Here is a 27,364-nt window from a genome sequence, read left to right as displayed (position 1 = left end):
GTGGGAAGTGTGTGGGAGTGGATGGATTTAACAACAGAACAATATGGAGACAAAAGGTACATGAAGAAGGGAAGAAAAGCAAGGTAGAAAGTAGAGTGCTGTATCGTTCAGCAGCCATGAACAGGCTTTTTAATGCTGCCTAAGTAATAGTGTAAAGGGATAATGAGTACTTCAGGTTTTTTTAGGAATCCACTAGCAGTAAGGATGTCCTTTTCCAGTCCTTTGACAATCTACTTCACCTAATAGTAACTTGGGTGTCCTGTTTACTACTTTGAGAAGGGACAAGCTAAATGATTAAAAATGGAGGGTTTAGCAGCCTACCGTCTAATGGCAATGTCTTTTTAAAAGCACTTAGGCCTTTGTTGGCTGCAGATTTTAGATTTGTATGTGAATAGTGGCCCAGAATTGAAAATTTTCCAAAGCATATATAAAAAAAATTCTTTATGGAGAAATTTAAATATATACACAAGTAGAAATAATGGTATAATAAATCTCCATATATCTATAACCAGCCTCAACTACTAACCCATAATTAATCTTGTTTCATTGATATTCCTTTCCCTCTCATCTTCCTGGTCCCTCTCTCTAACTTCTCAGATTTGAATTTTTTAGAAGCAAATTCCAAACATCATATAATTTCATTAGTAAATATTTCAATATGAAGACTAAAATATAAGTACTTAAACACAATAACAATGTTAGTTTCACACCTAAAAAGATAATAATTCCTGAGTATTATCAGATATCTGGCCAATGTTCAAACTTTCCTGATTTTCTCTCTTCAATTTTGTTTGGATGAATTGGGATTCAAATAAGATTCATACATGTAATTCATTGATATGTCTTTTAATTCCATTTTAATGTATATTCTTCTTTCATCTCTGTTTTTCTCCTTGCAATGTAATTGTTAGGAAATTGGATCATATGTCCTATAGTTTCCCACAGTCTAGATTTTGCTGATTATATCCCTATGGCATAGTTTATATCTTCCTTTGTTTCTTGTCCTATGGATTTTCAGTATATTGCTAGTTAGACCTAGAAAAATTGTTAGATTCAGGTTTTTACTGTTTTTGCAAGACTGCTTCATCGGTGGTATTGTATTCTTTCATCAGCAAATAGATAATATCTGATTTTGTATCTTTGGGGGTATAAACAATCACTGATATTAATAATCATTGCAAAATGTCATATTCTAAGTGGCTTCTCCATTTATTAGCTAGAATAAGTTTATAAATTGAAAGCTTCCCTCACTTTGAGCTATTTTTCCATATACAGTTGGGTCTGTTTCTATCTTTTCTGTTCTGTTCCATTTATCTGTATATTCATGTGCAGTGCTATACTAGATTTATAACAGAGGCTTTATAATATAATTTCATGTCTCTTGGGTCTAGCCCCCATTTTTTGGGCTATTCTCACTCAGTTTTCCTTCCAGATGAGCTTTATAATCCATTTTTCTAACTCCAGGAAATAGTGATATTTTGTTAGAAGCATATTAAATGTATACCTTAACAGAGAGAACATGACATCTGAGCATCTTTATGATGTTGAATCTTTTTTTCTAAGAACATGGTATATCTTTCCATTTGCTAAAGCTTACATTATGTCTTTCAGAAGATTTTATTATATTCCTATATCAGTTTTCTGTGGCTGCTATATAACAAATTACCATGAACTTGGTGTCTCAAAATAACAGAAATTTATTCTCTCACAGTTTTAGAGGCTGTAAGTCTAAAATCAGTTTCACTGAGCCAAAATCAAGGTGTAAGGCAGAGCTGTGTTCCCTCTGCAAGCTCTAAGAGATTTTTTTAAATGTTTATTTATCTTTTTGAGAGAGAGAGAGAGAGAGTGAGTGAGTGTTAGCAGGGGAGGGGCAGAGAGAGAGGGAGACACAGAATCCAAAGCAGGCTCCAGGCTCCAAGCTGACAGCAGAGAGCCTGATGCGGGGCTTGAACCCACCAACCGTGAGATCATGACCTGAGCCGAAGTCAGATGCTTAACTGACTGAGCCACTCAGGTGCCCCAAGAGATAATATTTCAATTGGCTCTTCTAGCTTCTGGTAGCTGCCAGCATTCTGTGTTTTATGTCCATTTCACTCTATTCTCTGCTTCCTCCTCTATATTACCCTCTTCTTCTTCTGGGTATCAGATCTCTGTCTCTCTCTTATAAAACATTTGTGATTGGATGTAGAGTTCACCCAGATAATCTAGGATAATCCCCTGTCAAGATCCTTAACTTAATCATATCTGCAAAGACCTTTTTTTCTTATAAGGTAACATTTACAGGTTCCAGAGATGAGGACCTGACCTCTGCATGCCTATATTCAGCCTAATATAATTACTGCTATAGTTCTGGGCATGTTTTTTTAAATTTATGATTAGATATTTTCTTTCATTATTTGTTATCAAAATAGCATCTTCTTTCTCATCTTTTAACTGATTTATATTTGTATATTGATTTTCATAGATTGATTTTATAACTTGCTACTTTACTAAATTCTCTTAGTCCTTATAGGAGCTTTTCAATGAATTCTTTTGCGTTGTCTGGAAGATTATTATATCGTTTACACGTAAAGATAGTTTAACCTTTTTCTTCCCAATTCTCATGCTTCCAATTATTTTTGTTGTCTAATTACTAATAACCTCCGACACATTGTTAAGTGGTAATGGAAATCTTAGTATCCTGATCTTGTTTCTGTCTTTAGTGGGAAAGGGTCTAAGGTTTTTTATAGATAGGATCCAAGACATATTTTTAATGTTTTTTTTAAGGATTTAAATTTATATTTTAAACTGAGAAATGTCAGGAGTTATCTTTATAGAACTTTTAAAGTGTTTTCAAGTATCTGTTTGGTTCCAGGTAGATACAGTATCTTAATTTTATAGTTAAGTAAATGTTCAGAGAAATTAAGTAATTGTCTAAGGTCATGATGTTAGAAAGTGGTACCCACAGGACAAAAATCAAAAAAAAATTTTCACTGCAGTAGGCTACCTATTACTTTAATATTTTCCTCCAGGAAAACTATAGATTCAGGACAATGATTTACATACCCATAAGAATACATAAATAAGTTATTTTCCCTTTTAAAATGTGAGTTTTACTGGTTTACTATATTAAGTGATTGGGTGTGTGTGCTTGTGTGTTTTTAGAGAGTAAGATACTATATACAGAGAAGGCTAGTCCTCTTTAATGACCAACTCTGGTCCCATTTCCTCTCCTCAGAATCAATGGAGTATAAACCCTGACAGTTGTAGTATTTTTCTTTTTTGTAATGCAAAGGCCAGACTTAAGCTTTGATTGTAGAGGCATCTATTTCAAAGAGCCATCCATTTCAAAGACTGCTATCTTGAATAAACACATTGCCAGCAGGCCACCCTGGTTCATTTATTTTAGAGATCTTAATTGATTTTGATAACTGACCTTTTGGGCTACTTGTTTTTTCCTTTCCTGCACTTCAAATTCATGGTCTTATGTTTTAAATTCAATAAAGAGTGAACCCTAGGGTCCCCACATTTGACCCCAATAAAAAAAGAACCCCCGGCCCATTTGCACTCTCCACCCCTACCACCCTCTCTCTGGTGCTTTCTAGGGTGCTCTCTCCCTCCCTCTCTTTCTTTCTCTTTCTCCACCCCGTCCACCCCGTCCTCCTCCCCCAGTGTGGCCCCAGGTGTGCTATGCAATTTCAAGATCTTGTAAGTAATAAACCTTTTTCCCCCCAAATTTCCTGATGGTTGTTGCTGAAGGGTGTTTTGCCATTATAGTAAGAACCACAAGGGTCAGTCCAGTGGTTACATTGGTTTGGAAAGGGGACTCTTCTGTGGAAACAGCTGCCCCCACCCCACAATGGCCAAGCCCAGGTGAGTACCACCAGGCATTTCTAGCTGGTAGTCTTACTATAGGTAGGCTGAGACTGACACAAAATAGGCAATAGCTCACAAGAGTTAGGTATGTTAACCTTCTAGTTCCTTTTTAAAAAAAATCCACAATTCACAGACAAAAATGTATGGTACTGTGTCAGTGATTTTAAGAAAATTATTACAAGGTTTGGGGCGCCTGGATGGCTCAGTTGGCTAAGGAACAGACTCCTGATCTCAGCTCAGGTCTTGATCTCAGGGTTGTGAGTTCAAGTTCTGCGTTGGGCTCCACACTGGGTGTGGACCTACTTAAAATATATATATAAATATTACAAGGTCATTATCAAAATCTACCTCTTTTTTCCTCACCCATCATCATCATATGGATCTTGAAGTATGCAAGGCTTTTCTAAGCATAACATAAAACACAGAATCTACTTTTAGAGTCAGGTCTCCAGACAAGTCTGGTATCTTTCCACTGTCTCTGCCTCACTAAAATGTTCTTATTAAGAAATTTTTAAAATTGAGAAATAAGCTATCAATTTTGGTTAAATATCCATCTGGTCTCTCTAAGTTGCAACAGAAGAGTTAAGGAAGAGAGGAAAAACATGTAAATGTAAAGCTTTTTTTTTTTTTTTACTGTTTTGTGCTTGCCAAAGTGCTGAATAGAAGTGCCTTCTGAACAGAAAGTTTGTTATTTCATTTTGCCTGAAGAGGGAGGGTTTAGGTATGAGTTATGTATGAGAGTTTGGTAAAAAGTGACTTACTTTCTTCAATTAAGCCATTTATATCCATGATAGTGGCAAAATGATTTCAAAATGACATGTATAAAATCCCAGCACTTAAAATTAAAAGCTGTTTTAAGAAAAGGGGAGTTGAGCAGAATTTCAGAATATCTTATTCAATTATCTTTTTTGTTTTCCATGTTGGAAATGAGAAGCTTCATCAACCACTCAGATGCTGCAAAATACCAGTATAAATAGAACTGCCATTTTTGAACTAGAGTGTATTATACTAAGTGAAATAAGTCAGTCAGAGAAAGACAAATACCGTAATTTCACTCATGTGTGGAATTTAAGAAACAAAACAGATGATCATAGGGGACGGGAAGGAAAAATAAGGTAAAAACAGAGAGGGAGGCAAACCATAAGAATCTTAAATACAGAGAGCAAATTGAGGATTGCTGGAGGAGAGGTGGGTGGGGGGATGGGCTAAATGGGTGATGGGCATTAAGGAGGGCACTTGTTGGGATGAGCACCAGGCGTTATATGTAAGTGATGAATCACTGGGTTCTACTCCTGAAACTAATACTACACCGTATATTAACTAACTTGAATTAAAAAAAAAAACAACTGCCATTTTGTGTTGAGAGTGAAATGTTGATGGTTTAGAGCAGGAATTGGCAAACGTTTTCTGTGAAGGGCCAGATAGTAAGTATTTTCAGTATTTGTATACCATATGGTCTCTATTGCAACTACTCAATTCTATTGTTGCAACCCAAAGCAGCCATAGATAATACATAAACAAATGGACGAAACTGGCTGGATTACAAGAAAACTTTATTTACAAAAACAGTTAGGTGGATATGACCCACAGGCTGTAGTTAGAGCTTTGCTGGGTTGAGGGCAGTTGGATACTGGTAAATGTTCAACAAATGATTTTTTGGAGAGACTAGTAAACCCAGATTTATAGCATTTGCCCATTTATATGATGTAAATACTCCCACCATCGTTGGTTTCAAGCTATGTATTTGACATTACTGAACAGGGACATAGAAAGAGATATAGAGTAGTACACTATTACAAGCATTTCTGCCATACAGCTATGCAAGATGTAAATAACCTCAAGACCATAGATAATAGTAAAATTACATAAAAATAAGAAGTGATGAATTTTGAGTATTTATTACCTTTATTTCTGATACAATTTATCTAATTGCAAATTAAAATAATTTTTAAGAGTGTCTATGTTTAATATTTGGCTTACAAAATTCCTAAAAAATTAATAATTGGCTCTAGTGAGCCAGTATGAGGCAATTCCAACACATCACTTCTAGAGATTATAATCAGGAATTTTGTTTTAATAAACTGCCTACAGAATCATAAGTTATATGGGAGGTAGGAGCGAAAAAATATAGAGAATTGTGTTAATACGCAACTTTTACACTAACCTTGTTCATCTGTTTTAACAATCTGAAAAAATAATTTTGTTTATATAAGTGAGAGTTGACTGAGTCAAAAGTGCTTTATTTCTTGGTTCTTTATCTAAACTTTTAAGTGATAATATATGAAGTAAATTTAGGTCAGTAGATTCTGTCAATATGTCAATATGTAATACTAAGTGTTACCATTTGATTTTTTTCCCCTTAAGGTATAACTGTGACGCCTGATGAAGAACAAAACTTAAATCATTATGTAGAAGTTTTACAGAACCTAATACTAAGTGTTCCTACTAGGGAGCCAGGTCGTGAGGAAAAATCAAAGTCTCCAAATAATGCTCATTCTATAGGACCAAAGTTATCAAGATTTAAGGAGATAATTACACATGGAGACACTTCAACTAAAAATGATGTTTTAACGAATCCTGTCAGTGAAGAAACCACAGCATCTCCCACTGGAGGCTTCACAATGCCAGGAAGGAAGGAAAAATCTACTGAAAGTACAGCATTCTGGTCAATTAAACCAAATAATGTTTCGGTTGTTTTACATGCCGATGAACCTTATATTATTAAAGAGCCAGAGCCAGAGCCAGATTCAGAAGTAAGATCCACTGAGGTGCCAAAGCCATTGACAAATGTTGCTAAATCATCCACAAGTCCAGATGTCACCCCTTTAAGTAGGAGCACTGACATGGATACTGTCACAGAACCAGAAGATGTTCCTCAGCTCTCAGGCGAATATACAGTGGGAACACTTGAAACAATAACATTTGGAAGACACCCACAGATTTTGAATAATGAAGACATTTTGAAAAAAATTTCAGATATTAGTTCACAGGTGCGACAGGCACCTCTTGTTGAAAGCCTCAAGCCAGAATACAGAGAGGACATTCGAGCCTCTAGAGAGCACCTAAAACGAAGCCTTGCTTTAGCAGAAGCAGCAGAACATAAATTACAAAAAATGTATAGATCCCAGTTCTTACCACTTGGCCGAAGCAGTAGTGGAATTGATGACATTGAAACTGTAATTAACATGCTGTACAATTCTAGGTCTAAATTATCTGAATATTTGGATATTAAATATGTTCCACCAGAGATGAGAGAAAAGGCTACTACAGTCTTCAATACATTGAAAAAAATATTATGTGTAAGTCAACTAGAAACTCAAAACCTTATTAGGAAGTTATTAAATAATAATATAAAAATGTTGCACCTACTTGATATTCCATGACAAAAATTGATTGAAACGAACTATGCATTCACTTCACGGAAGAAATAAGCACATTAGTGATTCACAAGTTGTATAAAAATATTTTCTACTGTTCAATGTGCCAACATCTCTACATGTCATATGTTCTAAAATATTCTCATGTGCACTAAAGCCTAATAATTTAAAATAAAATTTTGGTTCAGGAGTTCATAGTTTTTTTTCCTCATTAATTAACTTAAAAAATTATGAAGATCTAATCTTTAAAATGTTTAAGCTTTGATTTTACTTGAATAGATTAAATTCACTTGTTTTATTGAGAGTCAAGAGACTGTGTGCAATCTGTATGTAGCCTGTTTTAAATAATTGAATATAAATGTAAGATGTTAGTACATATGGTCTTTATTACTCTTTCAGAGAATCTGAGAGTTTTCAGTCTGAATAGCAAAGTTGGAACTTGAATCAGAACTTTTATTTGTATATATGTCTGCCTCCTTTGAAAGGTGGATGGTAGATGAAGATACAACCCTTTTTCTTTGTTATTAAGTACTTCTGGAATATCAGTGAGTGACTGTAATTTGGGCTTATAACGTAGTCATTCTCACTTCCTCCTTTTGTTTGTTTCTATACATTTATATTGAAGCTTTGCAAATCTTTTGTTCGGAGTATGACTAATGAAATTAAGGTTAACTGTGTAGTATCATGATCATGGGGCAAGTAATTCTCTTTCATGATTTGATCGGTATTATATTTAAATTCATTTATTCATTCACCGAGCCAGTAGTTTTAGCTTACTGGAGGCTTATTGACCTCCTACACATAGGTGCAGGACAAAATGCTAGGCTTTGGGGATATAGTAAGACCTAGTTCCTTCTCTCTTTGAGAAAGACAGATGTTAAATAAATGACTTCAATAATTTTTAAATTTCAGTTGTGACCAATCAGTAAGAATCTGTGAGAAATTTGACCTCACCTAGACCAAAATAATGGGAAAGCTACCCCGAGAAAGTAGCATTTAAGGTGAGATCTGAAGGATTAAAGTGTGTGTAGGGAGAAGGAGGCATTCCAAGCAGAGGCAACAACAGGTGTGATGCTCTGAGTTGGGGATGAGTATGGCAAGTTCAAGAAGTAACGAGTGTAGAAAGGTAGGCAGAACATCTCAAGATGGAGCTGGTCAGGTACACAGGGTTGGAGTAGATCCTGTGAGGCTTTAAAGCGTGTACTGACGATGTCAGCTCTTATCCTATGATCAGTGAGGAGCATTTGTGGACTTTAAGCAAAGGATGAGGTATGATCAAATTTGTGTTAAAAAAAAAACAACACTCTGGCTGTAGTTTTGAAGGTAGACAGAAGTAGAAGTGCACTATGCAAAGGCCAAATTTAGCTTGGACTAGTTCGAAAGAAGTGTTAATTTAGAGGTAGGAATCAACAGTATTTGGTGATTGCATGGATATGGAGACAGAGAGTAGCAGGGATCAAAAAGAATTCCTACCCAAAAGACCACATGGATTTTGTTTCACAACAACACTCTTCACTGGATTTTTTTGTTTGTTTATTTATTTTGTGCATGTGTGTGTGTGTGTTGCTTATTTTAAAAAATAATTTTACTTTAGAAGATTTCAAACATGTGAAAAGTCAGCAGATTAACGTAATAAACCTATGTGACTGTCATCAGGTTTCGACAATGATCTGCTAACGACCAGTCCTGTTTCACCCAAACCCCCACCCTTTCTCCTCTTTCCTACTTTATGTTGAATTAAATCCCAGATACTTTTTCATTTCATTTGTAAATATGACAGTGTGAAGCTCTTTAAGTTTAAAAAAAAAAAACTACCACAATTTCATCACATGTACAAATTTAATGATTCTTTAGCATCATCAAATAGCCAGTCAATGTTCAAATTTTCAACTAATAAATTTTAAATTTAGAATTTGTATGAATCAAGATCAAATAAAGTTCATACACTGAGATTGGTTGATATGACTCGTAAGTCTTTTAATCTTTTCCCCTTGAAACTTATTTGTCAAAGCAATTCGTCATTTGACCTATAGTTTTACACCTGTGGATTTTGCTGATTGTATCCCCATGATGCCATTTAGTATGTTTTCCTGTCTTCCGTATTTTCTGTAAATTGATAGTTGAGTCTGTCAGACTTTATCAGACTCAGGTTTGTCTCTTTTTTTGTCAAGATAGTGTAGTATTCTTCCATCTGGTTGTGTTTGCTTTTGTATTTATAGAGCAGCCTTTGATAATCATTATCTAGATAGATTATTGATCAGGTGTTGCAAAATGGACGTATCATTCCTTCCTTATTAGCTGGAATATGTCTGTAATGAGAAACTTCCTCTCTATTATTTGATTCCCTAGGGGTCTGGGATATATTGGAAAGACATAAAATCTTTCTTTGTTTAACAGTTTTCAAAATAATTTAGTTCATAGAATCCTCCAGTGGTGACTTGTTTTTTTAAATTAGAACTTTATTGGGGCTCCTGGGTGGCCCAGTCGTTTGAAAGCGTCCCACTTTGGCTCAGGTCATGGTCTCACGGGTTCGTGGGTTTGAGCCCCATGTCCAGCTCTGTGCTGACAGCTCAGAGCCTGGAGCCTGCTTCCGATTCTGTCTTTCCCTCTCTCTCTGTCCCCTCCCCCACTTGCACTCTGTCTCTCTCTCTGTCTCTTTCTCTGTCTCTCTCTCTCTCTCTCAAAAATAGACATTAAAATTTTTTTAAATTAGATCTTTATTCTTTTGGAACAATTGTAGTCTTACAGAGAAATTGATGGGAAAATACAGAGTTCCTACATACCTCCCTCTAGTCTACCATAGTTTCCTGTATTATTTACATCTTATATTAGTGTGGTACATTTTTTACAAGTGATGAACAAATATTGATACATTATTATTAACTGAAGGTCCATAGTTTACATTAAGGTTCACTCTTTGTGTTGTACATTCTATGGGTTTTGACAAATGTATAGTAACATGTATCCACCATTACAGTATATCATACACAGTAGTTTGCCCTAAAAATTCCCTGTGCTTCACCTATTCATCCCTCTCTCTTCCTCCCCCATCCCTCCAAACTCTGGTAAAACTGATACTTTTACTCTCTCTATATGTTTGTCTTTTCTGGAATGTCATGTAGTTACAGTCTTATAGAATATAGCCTTTTAAGATTGGCTTCACTTAACAATATGCATTTAAAATCCCTCCATGTCTTTATGTGGCTTAACAGCTTTCTTTTAGTGCTAATATTCCATTGTATGGATGTACCACAGTTTATACATTCACCTATTGAAAGACATCTTGGTTACTGTCAAGTTTTGGCAATTATGAATAAAACTGCTATAAACATCTGTGTGCAGGTTTTTAAGTAGACATAAATTTCAATTATGCCAGTTTTTTTTTCATATCTTTGAACATGCAAAGTTAGCAAACTTTTATATTTTGGCCAATCTGATAGATGAAAAGTGTTACCTAGTTGTTGCTTTAATGTATATTTCTTTAATTATGAGTGAGGTTGGGCATTTTTAAAAAATTTTTATTTCTGAAAATGGCTTGCTCATGTTTATTTCTCTACTGGTTTGCTTTTCCTTAGTGATACATACAATCTTTTTGTGTAACAAGGGAATTGGAATTGTGTGTCATATTTTTACAGCTGTTTTGACTAGTTTACTATTTGTATTTTGATATTTCCATGTATAAATTGAAAATATTTATAAATTCAAATTTATAATTTTTTTCCTTTGGGTGCATTTATGTTTTGTGTTTTGTGTCACCTTTCCCTCTCTGAGATTTTACAAAATTCCTCTTTTTTATTCTAGTGTTTTAATAGTTTTACTTTTTAAAAAATGAACTTTATTTTTTAGAGCAGTTTTAGGCAAATTAAGCAGAAAGTGCAGGGATTTCCCATATATACTCACACATGTATAGCCTCTCCCATTATCAACATCCCCCACTAAAGTGGTATATTTGTTACAATTGCTAAATCTACATTGTTGTATCATTATAACTCAAAGTCTGTATTTTAAATTAGGGTTCACCCTTGGTGGTATATTCTGTAAGTTTGGCCAAATGTATAGTGATATTTTTCCACCATTATAGTGTCATAAAGAGTAGTTTCACTGCCCTAAAAATCCTCTCTGTGCTGCCTATTCATCCCTCCCTCCCATCAACCCCTGGCAACCACGGATCTTTTTACCGTTTCCATAGTTTTGCCTTTTCTAGAACATCACATAGTTGGACTCATACAGTATATAGCCTTTTCACATTGGCTTCTGTCACTTAACAATACACATTTAAGATTTTTCTGTGTCTTTTCATGGCTTATTAGCTCTCTGAATAATATTCCATCATCTGGATGTACCATAGTCTATTTATCCACTTACTAGTAAAGGACATTTTGGCTGCTTCCAAGTTTTGGCAATTATGAATAAAGCTGCTATAAATAACCATAAGCAGGTATTTGTATGGACATAAGTTTTCAATTCCTTTGAGCTAATACCAAGGAGCACAATTGTGTTGTGGGGTTGTATGACAAGAGCATTTTTAGGTTTGTAGAAACCATGAAACTGTCTTCCAAAGAGGCTGTACCATTTATCATTCCCACCAGCAATGAATGAGAGTTCCTGATGCTCCACATCCTCACCAGCATTTGGCGTTGTCAGTGTTTTGGGTTTTCATCATTGTAATAGGTGTGTAGTGCTCTCATTGTTGTGACCTATTATTTTTTAATTAAAATTTTTATTTTTTGATAACTATAAACATGCAGTTGCAAGAAATAATATGAAGAGATCTAGTTAATGAGCTCTTTACTCATTCCATCCAATGGTAATATCTTTTAACACGATGGTAAAATATCACAACCAAGATAAATATGTTGGTATAAGATACATTAACCATTCCATGAGGATCTCTTATGTTACCCTTTTATAGCTACACCAACTCCCCTCCTGCTTTCACACCCCCCTAACCACTGGTAACCACTATTATCTGCCCCATTTCCATAATTTTATCATTTCAAGAATATTACATAAGTAGAATCATACAGTATATTGTATACTTTTGAGATTGACTTTTTTCACTTGGCTTAATATTCTGGAGATTTATCAGGGTTGTTGCACCTTATCAATCCCTTCCCTTTTACTCGAGTCATGCCGCACACTTTGTTTAACCATTTACCTGTTTAACAGCCTCTGGGTTATTTCCAGGTTTGGGCTATCACAAAACTCGTGTAAACATTCATTTACAGGGTCTTTGGGTGGAGATAAGTTTTCATTTCTCTGGGATAAATGCCCAGGAATGAAATTTCTGTGATATGTGGTAGTTACATATTCAGTTTTATAAGAAACTGCCCACCATTTTCCAGAGTGGCTGTGCCATTTCATAATACCGCCAGCAATGTATGAGTTTCTCTGAAACCTCACCAGCATTTGGTGTCCACCATTACTTAACATCTATTTATTTTAAGATGTACAATTCAATAGATTTAGTATATTTATAAAATTTTACAACCATCACAACTGTCTAATTCCAGAATATTTCAACACCCCCATGAGAAACCCCCATACCCATTAGCAGTCATCTCTCCATTCCTCTCTCCCCCAGTCCCTGGCAACTGTGTTCTGTCTCTATGGATTTGCCCATTCCAGACACTTCATATGAAGTAATCATACAATATGTGTTTGTAACTGGCTGCTTTCACTTAACAATGTTTTCAAAGTTTACCCATATTCTAGCTTGTATCAGCACTTCATTACATAATGGAATAATGGAATTATGGATTCCATTACATAATGGAATATTCTATAAACATATTGCATTTTGTTTATGCATGTCTCAGTTGATAGACTTCAGGTTGTTTCCACTTTTTGGCTATTAGGAATAGTGCTGCTACAGATGAACATGCTTTTGTGTGCACGTAAGTTTTAAATTATCTTGAGTGTATACCTAGGAGTAGAATTGCTGGGTCATATGGTAACTTTATGTGTAACTTTGGGAGACTGCCAAACAGTTTTTGAAAGGGGCTGAACCACTTTTTACATTCCCCCCCCCCCCGCAATGTATGAGGATTTCAGTTTCTCCACATCCTCCCCAACATTTACCAATGTCTTTTTTTATTATAGCCATCCTTCTCTGATGGCCAATGCAGTTACATACCTTTTCATGTGTCTGTTGGCTATTTGTACATCGTCTTTGGAGAAAAGTCTATCTGGATCCTTTGCTATTTTTTAAGTTTAATTTATTTTTTTTAATTTACATCCAAATTAGCATCTAGTGCAACAATGATTTCAGGAGTAGATTCCTTAATGCCCCTGACCCATTTAGCCCATTCTGCCTCCCACAACCCCTTCAGTAACCCTCTGTTTGTTCTCCATATTGAAGAGTCTCTTATGTTTTGTCCCCCTCCCTGTTTATTATTTTTGCTTCTTGTATGTTCATCTGTTTTGTATCTTAAAGTCCTCATATGAGCAAAGTCATGGTATTTGTCTTTCTCTGAATGACTAATTTCTCTTAGCATAATACCCTCTAGTTCCATCTACGTAGGTGTGAATGGCAAGATTTCATTTTTTTTGTTTTCTGAGTAATACTCCATTGTGTGTGTGTGTGTGTGTGTGTGTGTGTGTGTGTGTGTGTGTATAAATATATATACCACATCTTCTTTATCCACTCATCCATTGATGGACATTTGGGCTCTTTCCATACTTTGGCTATTGTTGATAGTGCTGCTATAAACATTGGGGTGCATGTGCCCCTTGGAAACAGTATACCTGTATCCCTTGGATAAATACCTAGTAGTGCAATTGCTGGGTCGTAGGGTAGTTCTATTTTTAGTTTTTTGAGGAACTCCATACTGTTTTCCAGAGTGGCTGCACCAGCTTGCATTCCCACCAACAGTGCAAAAGAGATCCTCTTTCTCCGCATCCTCGCCAACATCTGTTGTTGCCTGAGTTGTTAATGTTAGCTATTCTGACAGGTGTGAGGTGGTATCTCATTGTGGTTTTGATTTGTATTTCCCTGATGATAAGTGATGTTGAGCATTTTTTGATGTGTTGATTGGCCATCTGGATGTCTTCTTTGGAGAAGCGTCTGTTCATGTCTTTTGCACATTTCTTCACTGGATTGTTTTTTGGGTGTTGAGTTTGTTAAGTTCTCTATAGATTTTGGATACTAAACCTTTATCTGATATAGCATTTGCAAATATCTTCTCCCATTCCATTGGTTGCCTTTTAGTTTTGCTGATTGTTTCCTTCACTGTGCAGAAGATTTTTATTTTGATGAGGTCCCAATAGTTTATTTTTGCTTTTGTTTCCCTTGCCTCCAGAGATGTGTTGAGTAAGAAGTTGCTGTGGCCAAGGTCAGACCCACTCAGACATTCTCGAGGAGGGTCTCACCGATCAAAGGCCAGGTGCTGGCCACACCCAGGAATGTTCACGGGACCTTGCTGCTGCCGATACCCAGAGACTACAGCTGGGTGACAGCCCACCCCAGCAAAAGTTCACATGATCGTGTAGCAGCAGCATTTCAGGGATTATGGAAAATCACAACACACATCTGGCACCAGGCTTCACCCTTAACAACCTTATTCCAGCACCAGTGAATGTGGTTGTTCTCTGGGGTCTGCTGAGACCTTTGCCTGTGGGATGGCCGCACAGCCTCTACCAAATGTTCTTCCAACAGTGGAACTGCTTCTCCCCATGTGGCCCAAGGACCCCCTCACCACCCCCCACCCCGCCCAGACCTCACTCTGCTCCTGGGGATTCGCCCTTCCCACCAGAGCACTGCCAGGTATCAAGCTACAGAGTTTCAGACTCTGTGCTCCCCGTTTGTAGAGTCTTAATGGATATTAAACCCTCTTCTTTCTCCTTTCTCCCTTTTTAGTTCAGTCCCTGTGGCTGTTTCCATTTTCCCACTTTCTCTCAGCTGTTTTGGGGGGTATGTGCTTTTCCTGTACTCTCCCCCCCCATCTCCTTCCTCTCTCCCCAAGCAAAAATAGCTCCCTGCCCTCCATGGCTTTTCTCAACCCCAGTTCACCTCTCCACGCTGCGTACCTGCTGAGTTCTGTGGTTCAGGTTATGCAGATTGTTGTGTTAATCCTCAAATCAGTTTTCTAGGTGTGCAGGATGGTTTAATGTTGGTCTGGCTGTATTTCATGGATGCGAGATGCAAAAAAAGCTTCCATGCTTCCTTTTGCCATTTTTTTAATTGTCTTTTTTATTATCGAGTTGTAATTCTTTATATATATATTCTGGATACTGACCCCTTATTAGATATATAATTTGAAAATATTTTCTCATTTTGTCAGTTGTCTTTTCACTTTCTTAATGGTACTGTTTTCAGCACAAAAGTTTGTTTGTTTTTAATTTACATCCATGTTAGCGCACAGGGCAATAATGTTTTCAGGAGTAGATTCCAGTGATTCATCCCCTATGTATAACTCCCAGTGCTAATCCCAACAGGTGTCTTCCTTAATGTCCATCACCTATTTACCCCACCCCCCACAGCCCCTCCAGCAACCCCCAGTTTGTTCTCTGTATTTAAGAGTCTCCTATGTTTTGTCCCTCTCCCTGTTTTTATATCCTTTTTGCTTCCCTTCCCTTATGTTCATCTGTTTTGTATCTTAAATCCCACATATGAGTGAAGTCATATGATATATGTCTTTCTCTGACTGACTTATTTCGCTTAGCATAATACCATCTAGTTCCACCCACATTGTTGCAAATAGCAAGATTTCATTCTTTTTGATTGCCAAGCAATACTCCATTTTATATATATATATATATATATATATATATATATATATATATATATATATATACCTCATCTTCTTTATCCATTCATTTGTCAATGGATGTTTGGGCTCAACGACATGCAGAAAAATTAACCTAGACCACTTTCTGACACCAAACACAGAAATAAACTCAAAGTGGATGAAAGACCTAAACATAAGACAGGAAGCCATCAAAATCATAGAGGAGAAAGCAAGCACAAAAGTTTTTAATTTTAACATAGTCCAATTTACATTTCCTTTTGCTACTTGTGCTTTCATGTTATGTCTAAGAAACAATTTCCAAATGCAAGTTCTCTTATTCAGTATGACTGGTGTCCTCATAAGAAGATTAAAAAGCCATATGAAGACTGAGACAGAGAACACAGTGTGATGACAGAGACATAGATTGGAAGGACAAGGATCAATGGCCATCACCAAAAGCAAGGAAGAGGAAAGGCAAGATTCTGCCCAGAGTCTCAAAGGGAGAATGGCCTTGCTGACACCTTGATTCTGGAATGCTAGCCTCCAAAACCATGAGAGAGTAAATTTCTGTTGTTTAAAGCCATCTAGTTTATGGTACTTTGTTATGACTGTCCTACGAAACTAAAATAGTCTTAGTGTTTAATTCTTTCATATATATTGCTTAATTCCATAGGCTAGTGTTTATTAAGGATTTTTGCACCTATATTAATGAGCAATATTGGTCTGTACTTTTCCTATTTTGTACTTCCTTTCAGTTTTGGTATCAGAGTAATATTAGCTTCATTTAAGGAATTAGGAAGTGTTCCTCTCTCTTCAATTTTCAGGAAATGATTATGTAAATTGGTTTTAATGCTTCTTTCAACATTTTCTAGAATCCTCCAATGAACCTTCATATTTTGCTTGTCTCAAATATCTTCATTTTCCTATCATGCCTGAAGGATATTTTTTCTGGATTATAGCCTGTTGGGTTTATAGTTCTTTCTTTTCATCACTTTAAAAGGGTTGTACTACTCCCTTCCTGCCTCCATGGATTTTGGTGAGAAACCCATTGTCATTTGCATTGTTTTTCTTATTGGTAAAATGTCATTTCTCTCTCACTGCTTTTGAGGATTTTTCTGGGGTTTTTTTCACATTAATTTTCAGATATCAATTAATTAATTAATTTCTGAGAATGAGCAGGGGAGAGGAGCAGAGAGAGAGAGAGAGAGAGAGAGAGAATCTTAAGCAGGCTACCTGCTCAGTGCAGAGCAAGATGTGGGGCTTGATCCCACAACCCTGGGATCATGAAATTAAGAGTTGGATGCTCAACCGACTGAGCCACCCAGGTGCCCCAATTTTCAGATATTTAACTATAATGTCTCTTGGTGTAGATTACTTTGGATTTATCCTATTTGGAATTTGTTCGGCTTCTTCAATTTATAGGTTTATGCTTTTTGCCAAACTTGGAAAAGTTTTATCTATGATTTCTTTGAGTACTTTTTCAACCCCAACATCTTCTTTCCTTCTGGGACTCCAGTGATGTGACTACTAGATCTTTTATTATAGTATCATGTATCCCTGGAGTGCTGATAATTTATTCTTTTTAGTCTATTTTTTCTTTATTGTTCAGATTGAGTAATTTCTATTATTCTGTCTTCAAATTTAGTTATTTATTTCCTCTGTTCCCTCTGTTCTTTGTTGAGCCCATCCACTGAGCTTTTTGTTTCAGTTATTTTGTTTTTAAGTTCTAAAATTTCCACTTGGTACTTCTTTTTATCTTCTAATTATTTCTATATCTTATAATTCTCTATATCTTTGGGGGAGATTTTATACCCTTTTTCATTTATATCAAGCATGTTTATAATGTTCATTGCAGCATTTTTATGGTGGCTGCTTTAACATCTTTGTCATACAATGCTAATATTACTGTTATCTTGGTGTTGACATCTATTGATTGTTGTATCTGCTTGGTAGTGGTGAAAGTCCTGACTCTCTGCTAGGCCTCCTCTGACACCATTCTAGTGGTGAGAAGGAGGGATGACTCATTTACTGCTGGATAATGGTGGAAGTTCAGCCTATCCACATACTCTTCGCTAACATGAAGTGGGAGATTAAGGACACCTATTGGGGATGAAAGTCCTGGTTTCCTACCCAGCCTTCTCTGATACACCCTGGTGAGGAAAGGGTCCATATTTAGCTTTTGCTGGTGGGAATGGGGATTGGGTTGGCAGTCACAGTTTTTCTGTAATATTTGGCTGGAATAGGGTGATTGCTGTCTAAAAGTTTTGTGTGTTGCTAGGTTGCCCCTTTCTAATCCTTTGGCTAGAGAGGATGGCTTTTGTTGGGTTTGTTATTTCAGTGCCTGCTCGTGTTTCTGGGTTGTCAGCTTCTTTAGCTCTAAGTCTGAGATATATGAGGGAAAAAAGTCTGGAGAATACACCACCATGTTATTTTTTGGATTCAGAGGTGTCTTGCGAGTGTACCTTCTTTTTTTCCACCATTTTTTTCTTTTTTTCCACATAAGTCTTCTTATGTTTTTAGTTGTGTTTAAGAGTTGGTACTTTATCCTAAAGACAGTGAACATATTTGAAATATTTTAGGCATTTTTTAACAAGTCATTCCAGTTGGCTGCAGTGTAGATAAAGGATAAGAGGAAGCAAGACTGGAAGTAGAGGCCAGTTAGGAGACTGCTAGAGGAATCATAAAGACAATTATGTCCCGCACTTGGATGGTAACAAAGGAAATGGAAGTAAGTAGTTGAATCTGAGAGATATTCGGGAACTAAGAATCAACAGAACTTGGTGATTGTTTGATATCCAAGATAAATAAGGGAGGCAGGAATAACTTCTATGTTTCTGACTTGCACCACCAGGTGGGTGTTAGTGTATCTTGTTCTTTAGTAGCATTTGTCACAATTATAATTTTATAGTTATTTGTATATAGTTTTTGTTTAATGTTTGTCTCCCCTCATTAGACTAAGCCTGAGAGAAGAGGGGCCATGAGAGTTTTGTTCATTGCTGTAATTCCAGCACCTAGCACAATGTTTGGCCGGTAATTATATGCTCAATAAATATTAATACATTACAGTATATTTAAAAGAGTGAGCATTATTGTGGGGAAGATGATTTTGGAAATGTTATTTTTGAATATATTAAGTTTAAGGTGCCTATGAGACTGTCCCATTTAAACATTGGTCTAGAGCTTAAGAGGTAACAGTAAATAGGGATTTGGTAACTCTCTGCGTATAAATGAGAATCTAAGCCATTGAAATAGAGAGATTCAGGGGCGCCTGGGTGGCTTGGTCGGTTAAGCGTCCGACTTCAGCTCAGGTCATGATCTCACGGTCCGTGAGTTCGAGCCCCGCGTCGGGCTCTGTGCTGACAGCTCGGAGCCTGGAGCCTGCTTTGGATTCTGTGTCTCCCTCTCTCTCTGCCCCTCCCCTGTTCATGCTCTGTCTCTCTCTGTCTCAAAAATAAATAAACATTAAAAAAATATTTAAAAAAAAAGAAATAGAGAGATTCTTCATGGAGTATATAGAGAAACAAAGAAAGCCTAGAGCTAAGGCTTAAGGAACTCTGCCTTAAAGTGACAAAAAAGGAAAAGGAGCTCCTAAAACAACTGGGTAAGAATAGTCAGAAAAGTAGGGGGCATACAGGAAAAGTGTAGTCAAATATAAGGCAAAGGAAAAGTGTTTAAAGAAAGAGGGAAGAGTTAAATCTGTTGTAAGTGAGAAGTCAAACAAGATAAAGATTGGAAATCATCCACTGAAGTAGTTAAAAAGTTGTTTTGGTAGAGACATTGGAAGAATAAGTTGAGATAAGAACATGGAAACAGAAAATACAGACAACTCTTGAAATATGTAACTGACTAGAATAAGAGAAAAAGATGATAGCTGGAGGGGAAAGTAAAGCCCAAGGAAGATATTAGTTTCTTTGTTATTTTCAAATAGACTAGACTAGACCATGTCTAGAAGCTGATAAGAGGAGCCAATAGAAAAGAAGTTGAAGACCAGGTGGGACAGTGGAATAGTCAGTGGAGCAAATAAGATCCAGAACATTGGTAGAGGAGTTTTACTTTATTTTTACTTTTATTTTTTTTAAGTTTTTATTTAAATTCTAGTTAACATACAGTGTAATATTAGTTTCAGGTGTACAATACACTGATTCAGAACTTCTGTACAACACCTGGTGCTCATCACAAGTGCTCCCCTTAATCCCCATCACCTATTTCACCCATCCCCCAAACACCTCCCCTCTGGTAACCATCAGTTTTTTCTCTGTAGTTAAGGGTCTGTTTCTTGGTTTGCCTCTCTCTCTCTCTCTCTCTCTCTCTCTCTCTCTCTCTTCCCTTTGCTTATTTGTTTTGTTTCTTAAATTCCACATACAAGTGAAATCATGTGGTATTTGTCTTTCTCTGACTGACTTCTTTCACTTAGCTCCATCCATAATACGCTGTAGCTCCATCCATGTCATTGCAAATGGCAAGATTTCATTCCTTTTTATGGCTGAATAATATATATAGTACACGCACACACGCACACATGCACACACCACATCTTCTTTATCCATTCATCAGTCCGTGGACACTTGGGCTGTTTCCATAGTTTGGCTATTGTAGAGAATACTGCTATAAACATCAGGGGGCATGTATCCCCTTTCCTCTACAGTCAGGGACAAGACAGGGATGTGCACTCTCACCACTGTTATTTAACATAGTGGGGGAAGTCCTAGCCACAGCAATCAGACAACAAAAAGAAAGAAAAAGCATCCAGATCAGCCAGGAAGAACCCAAACTTTCACTGTTAGCAAAAGACATGATGCTATGTAGAGAAAACCCAAAAGACTCCGCCAAAAAACTGCTAGAACTGATAAACGAATTCAGTAAAGTCGCAGGATACAAAAATCAACATTCAGAAATATGTTGCATTTCTATACACCAATAATGAAGCAGCAGAAAAAGAAATTAAGGAATCAATCCCATTTGCAATTGCACCAAGATGATAAGATACCTTAGGAATAAACCTAACCAGAGAGGTGAAAGATCTGTACTCTGAAAACTATAAAAGACCTATGAAAGAAACTGAAGAAGACACAAAGAAATGGAAGAACATTCCATGCTCAAGGATTGGAAGAACAAATATTGTTAAAATGTCCATACTACCCAAAGCAATCTACACATTCAATGTAATCCCTATTAAAATACCAGCAGCATTTTTACTTTAGATGGAAAGATGAGCATTTCCTTTATTGCAGTGGTGGGGTGGGGTGGAGAAAGAATGGATTCAGATAAGACAGGCTTATAGATTTGGTAGCAAAAATTGAGGGAATTCCAAATTATAGCTGCTGCTGTTTCTTTTTCTTCTTCTTGTTCTTATTCTCCTTCTTTTTGTTCTCCTCTTCCTCCCCCCTTTGTCCTCCCCCTCCTTTTCCCTCCCTTCCTCCCCCTCCTCCTCCCCCACCCCTCCTGTCCTCCTCCTTCTCCTTCTTCTCCTCCTTCTCCTTATTCCTCTTCTTCTCCTTCCCTTTCTTCCCCTCCTTCTCCTCCTTCTTCTCTTTATTTTCTCTTCCTTCCTTTTTTAAATGATGCATAAATTAAGGATATCTGCTGAGATTGAGTGAGTTAGAAGGTTTAAAAAGGATAGTATAGGTGAAGGGTCTAGTACATAGGAGGTGTTAATGAATAGTAGTTTTGTGTTACTTATAGCTTTAAAGAATATGATTATATAGGACCAATGTAGTACAATGTGATTTGAGAAAATTCAAACATCTCCCCTATAGTCTGACAAAGTGCTTGAAACTCTACTTTGAGAAAACATTTAAATTGGATTAAAGCATTGTCAGAAACTGCTTTATCTGTTTTGTATGTTCTTGTTTTGGTGGAATATATTATTTTAAATTGAAACCAACTTCTACTTGATTTCAAACTGTTATTAATTCCTACTAAAATCCATTTTAAGTTGTTTTTTTTTAAATTAATCTCAATCCAACATGGGGCTTGAACTCATGACCTGAGATCAAGAATCGCATGTTCTACTGACTGAACCAGCCAGGAGTCCCTCTACTAAAATCTCTTTTGGTGTTTCCTGCAGATTGAGACTTGAACCTAGGACCAGCTTTGACTTTAAGCAGGAATAATATAACTCAACACTTTTGGATTTAACATCAACTCACCTTGACTATTACACTGGCCTTGATCTTGTGAGCCAGTTCTAAGATCCCTATTTCTTCTTTATTCCTGAGACTTCATCGCCACCTCACACCCCAGGTTTAATAACCAGAACCTTGTACCTGAATCCCAACTTTAGTAATCTATCATTCCTTTCGTACTGCTCTAGACTAATTCCTGTTCAGGGGCTAGAATTTTGCCAGATCCCAGCCCACTGGGTTGACACTAATAGGCTTACCTGATGCTTCCTGCCTTCATGAGTGTTCTTTTCCTCTACATCACTGGTTGTCAGACTGTGCTCCTCAAACCAGCAGCATGAACATTGCCTAGGAACTTGTTGGAAATGCACATTATTGGGCCACACACCCAGAGTTTCTAATTCTGTGGTTCTGGGAATGAAGTTTAGAAATCTATGTTGTAATGAGCCCTCCAAATGATTCTGATGCATGCTAAAGTTTGAAAACCACTATACCATAAACACCTGCTCCTTTCTAGGGCACCCAGTCACACTGTGTTAACCACTGGGAGCACATCAATGTTCTATATTCTCATCCATGTGTTCTGCCTGATAGACTACATATTCCGTGTAGATACTTGTATCTGATCCTCACTGCCTACCACATCTTTGTGAATTTAGTCGAGTATTTGTTCCTGCCAGACTGCTCAATCCTGTTTGCCTTCATGTGCAATTAGGAAAGCTTTAATACGTAGTCAGAGGTTTGATAGACAAAAATCTACATTATGTCCTAATTCTCAAAGAATAAGGTCACAAATTAGCATATATAAGTTTCATTAAATTAACACAACATGTATTTATTGTTTTTTATTTTTTTATTTTTTTTAATATGAAATTTATTGTCAAATTGGTTTCCATACAACACCCAGTGCTCATCCCAACAGGTGTCCTCCTCAATGTATTGTTTTTTAAAGAACAGCATTTAGTAGACAACTATTGGGCTGTACTTTGCATTTTGCTTTGTAATAGACACTATGAAGAAAAATGATCATTTCTGATTCAAATATGATATAAAAACAATGAAGGGTATTCTGTAGAAAAAAATACACTAGTGACTTTGCTAATATTTCCTATAAGAATTTGCTAGCATTTCTTTTACAAAATGGAAGTTTGTTTTCTATAAATTATTTTATGCTTATTTTTTTGTCATATTTCTTATTTAAGAAATAAGGTATTTATTTATAATAAGGTATTTATTATAAGGCTTTATTAAGGTATAACTGAAAAATAAAATGGTAATATATTTGAAGTATACAATGTGATAATTTGATATATTATACATTGTGAAAGGATTCCCACAAGTTAATTAACACATCCATCACCTCACATAATTACTGTGTTTTGTTTTGGTGAGAACACTTAAGATCTACTTTCTTAACACATTTCAATTATACAATACAGTACTACCAAATAGAGTCAGCATGCTATACATTAGATCCTCAGACCTTATTCATCTTATAATGGAAAGTTTGTACCTTTTTAACAACCTCTCCCCATTTCCTCTGTCCCCTATCTTCTGGCAATCACCATTGTACTCTCTTTTTCTATGATTTTGTCTTTTCCTTTTAGCTAACACATGGAAAAATACCAGGTGGTATTTATGTGATTCCCTGTCGAGTTTATTCAATTAGCATAATGCCCTCAAGATTCATTCATGTTGTCATAAATGCCAGGGTTTCCTTCTTTTTTGGGGGTGGGGGATGAGCGGGGAGGGGGCAAAGGGAGGGAGGGAGTAAGAGAGAGAGAGAGAGAGAGAAAGAGAGAATCTTAAGCAGGCTTCATGCTCAGCGTGGAGCCCAATACAGGGCTTGATCCCACAATCCTGGGATCATGACCTGAGCCAAAATCAAGAGTCAGATGCTCACTGACTGAGCCACCCAGGTGCCCCAGTTTCCTTTTTTAAGGCTGAATAATATTCCAACACACACACACACACACACACACACACACACACACACACACACACACTTTATTTATTTATCCACTAACAGACACTTAGGTTGTTTCATATTTTGGCTATAGTGAACAATGCAATGAACGTGGAAGTACAGAAAACCCTTCAAGATCATGATTTCATTTCCTTTGGATATATAACCAGGAATGGGATTGTTGAATCATACAGTAGTTCTATTTTTAATTTCTTGAGGAGCCTCCTTACTTAAAAAATTTTTTTAATGTTTATTATCTATTTTTGAGACAGAGACAGAGCATGAGCATGAGCAGGGGAGGGGAAGAGAGTAGTCCCAATTGTTTATTTTTGCTTTTGTTGCCTTTACTTTTTTTTGTCAAATCAAAAATCATTGCCAAGATGTTAAGGAACTTACTTCTTTGTTTTCTCCCAGGAGTTTTACAGTTTCAGGTCTTACATTCAGATCTTTAATCATTTTGAGTTGATTTTTATGTATGGTGAAAAATAAGGCTCAAATTCCAATCTTTTCCATGTGAATGCTCAGTTTTCCCAACACCATTTATTGAAGACACTGTTTTTTGGCATCTGTATTGAAAATTAATTCACTGTATATGAATGGATTATTCCTGGGTTCCCTCTTCTGTTCCACTGACCTATGTGTATGTTTTTATGCCAGTACAATACTGTTTTTTGATGACTATAGCTTTGCAATGTAGTCTGAAATCAGGAAGTGTGATGCCTCCAGCTTTGCTCCTCTTGGTCAAGATTGCTTTGGTCATTCACAGTCTTTTGTGGTTCCATATGAATTTTAGAATTGTTTTTCCTATTTATTCTATTTCTGTGAAAAAAAAGCCATTGGAATTCTGATAGGGACTGCATTAAATCTGTATATTGCTCTGGGGGTATGGATATTTTAACAATATTAGTTTTTCTAATCTATCAGCATGGAATTATTTTTTATTTATTTGTGTCTTCTTTAATTTCTTCCATCAGTTTTTTTAGTTTTCAGATGACAGATGTCTCACCTCCTTGGTTTACATTTATCCTTAGTATTGTATTCTTTTTGTTGCTATGGTAAATGGGATTGTTTTAATTTCTCTTTCTAATGGTTATTAATGTATAGAAATACAACAGGTTTTTGTATATTAATTTTGTATTCTGCAACTTTACTGAATTCATTTATTAGTTCTAACAGTTTTTTAGGGTAGAATCTTTAGGGTTTTCTATATAGAAGATCATGTCATCTGCAAACAGACATACTTTTACTTCTTCTCTGATTTGGATGCCATTTAGCTTAGTTTAGTTTAGTTTAGTTCAGTTTAGTTTTTCTTGCCTGATTGCTCTGGCTAGGACTTCTAACACTATACTGAATAAAAGTGGTGAGAGTGGGCAGCCCTGTATCGTTCCTGATCTTAGGTACAAAACTTTTCACTATTTAGTATGATGTTACCTGTGGGCTTGTCATATATGACCTTTATTATGTTGAGGTATAGCTTTTCAAATAATCTGATGTTAGAGTTTTGTTGATCTTTTCTATTGTCTTTCTAGTCTTTGTTTCATTTATTTCCACTTTAATATCTGTTATTTCTTTCCTACTCTCTTTGGGATTTGTTTTTTCTTTTTCTCATTCCTTGAGGCATAAAGTTACATTATTTATATGGAATCATTCTTATTTCTTAAAGTAGGCATTTATTGTTACGAACTTCACTCTTAAAACTGCTTATAAAAGTAAATGTTCCAAAATACACATCAGTATGACAAAATAAATTTTATTAATCAGATATTTTAATATAAAGACAGAAATGTTATTCAAATGACTTTCTCTAAGCAAAGTATTAAAAGAAACTTATTTTTTTTAAGTTTGTTTATTTCGAGTGAGAGAGATAGCACACAAGCAGGGGAGGGGCAGAGAGAGAGAGAATCCCAAGCAGTCTCCATGCTCAATGCAGAGCTTGATGTGGGGCTTGATCTCACAACCCTGGAATCATGACCTGAGCTAAAATCAAGAAGCAGATGCTGAACTGACTCAGCCACCTAGGCACCCCTGTTGAGCATCTCTTTATGGGCATATTGGCCATTTATAGATCTTCTTTGGAGATAGGACTGTTCAAGTCCTTTGCCTATTTTTTGATTGAGCTGTTTTTTGTTTGTTTGTTTATTTGTTTTGTTTTGAGTTGTAAGAGTTCTTTATATATTCTGAATGCTATACCATTCCTTTGCAGATGTATGGTTTGCAAATATTTTCTTCTATGAGTTATCTTTTTGCTTTCTTTTTTTAAAAAATTTCTAACATTTATTCATTTTTGAGAGACAGAGTATGAGTTGGGGAGGGGTAGAGAGAGGGAGACACAGAATCTGAAGCAGGCTCCAGGCTCTGAGCTGACAGCACAGAGCCTGATGTGGGGCTCGAACTCACAAGCTGTGAGATCATGACCTGAGCCAGAGTCAGATGCTTAACCGACTGAGCCACCCAGGTGCCCTTCTTTTTGCTTTCTTGATAGTGGCCTTCAGTGCACAAAAGGTTTTAATTTTGATGTACTCCAATGTGTCTATTTTTTTTTTTCTTTTGTTGCTTGTGCTTTTGGTGTCCTTTTAAAAAATCCATTGCCTAACTTGTTGGGATGAGCACTGGGTGTTGTATGTAAGCCAATTTGACAATAAAAATATATTCATAAAAAAATAAAAAATAAAAATAAATAAAAATCCTTTGCCTAATCCAAAGCCATCAAGATTTACTCTATGTTTTCTTTTAAGAGTTTATAGTGTTAGCTCTTTTTCTTTGTTCATTTGAAAATTCTTTCTTTAGTCCTTGCTTTTGAAGATACGTATGATCATGTATATTTTATTAAGTGTTTTATAGTATTAACTCTTATATTTAGGTCATTGATCCATTTTTAGTTAATTTTTGTATATAGTATGGAATAGGAGTCCAATTTTATTCTTTTGCATGTGAATATCCAGTTGTCCCAGCACCATTTTTGAAGAGGCTATTTTTTTCCCAATGAATTGGCTTGCACAAATTCAGTGTTCAAAAACAACTGACAATAGATAAATGAGTTTATTTTTCGACTCTCAATTCTATTCCATTGGTCTATATGTTTATTTCTATGCTATTACCACACTGGTTTGGTTACTGTACTTTATAGTAAGTTTTGAAATTGGGAAGTATGAATCCCCCAAATTTGTTTTTCTTTTTCACGATTGTTGTGCCTATTCAAGGCTCCTTGTAATTCCATATGAATTTAAGAATTGGCTTTTCCATTCCTGCAAAAACAAAAACACAAACAGAAAAACAGAAACTGCTGTTTGAATGATGATAGGGATTGCATTTAAT

At 36.1% G+C, this 27,364-nt stretch overlaps 1 protein-coding gene across 1 annotated transcript in view; it reads left to right on the top strand.

The window, feature by feature from the left end:
• SPESP1 (sperm equatorial segment protein 1) overlaps positions 1–9,876 on the top strand; it is a 35,430-nt gene extending 25,554 nt beyond the window's left edge. Inside the window, exon 2 of the mRNA XM_015078593.3 lies at positions 6,220–9,876. Coding sequence (XP_014934079.1) covers positions 6,220–7,238 — 1,019 coding nt within the window. The 3' untranslated portion in view covers positions 7,239–9,876. The remainder of the gene's footprint in view (positions 1–6,219) is intronic.
• The last annotated feature ends 17,488 nt before the right edge of the window (positions 9,877–27,364 follow it).

The sequence above is a fragment of the Acinonyx jubatus genome, chromosome B3, assembly GCF_027475565.1.
Source record: "Acinonyx jubatus isolate Ajub_Pintada_27869175 chromosome B3, VMU_Ajub_asm_v1.0, whole genome shotgun sequence".
NCBI lineage: Eukaryota > Metazoa > Chordata > Mammalia > Carnivora > Felidae > Acinonyx > Acinonyx jubatus.
This window is presented reverse-complemented; position numbering and strand designations above follow the sequence as displayed.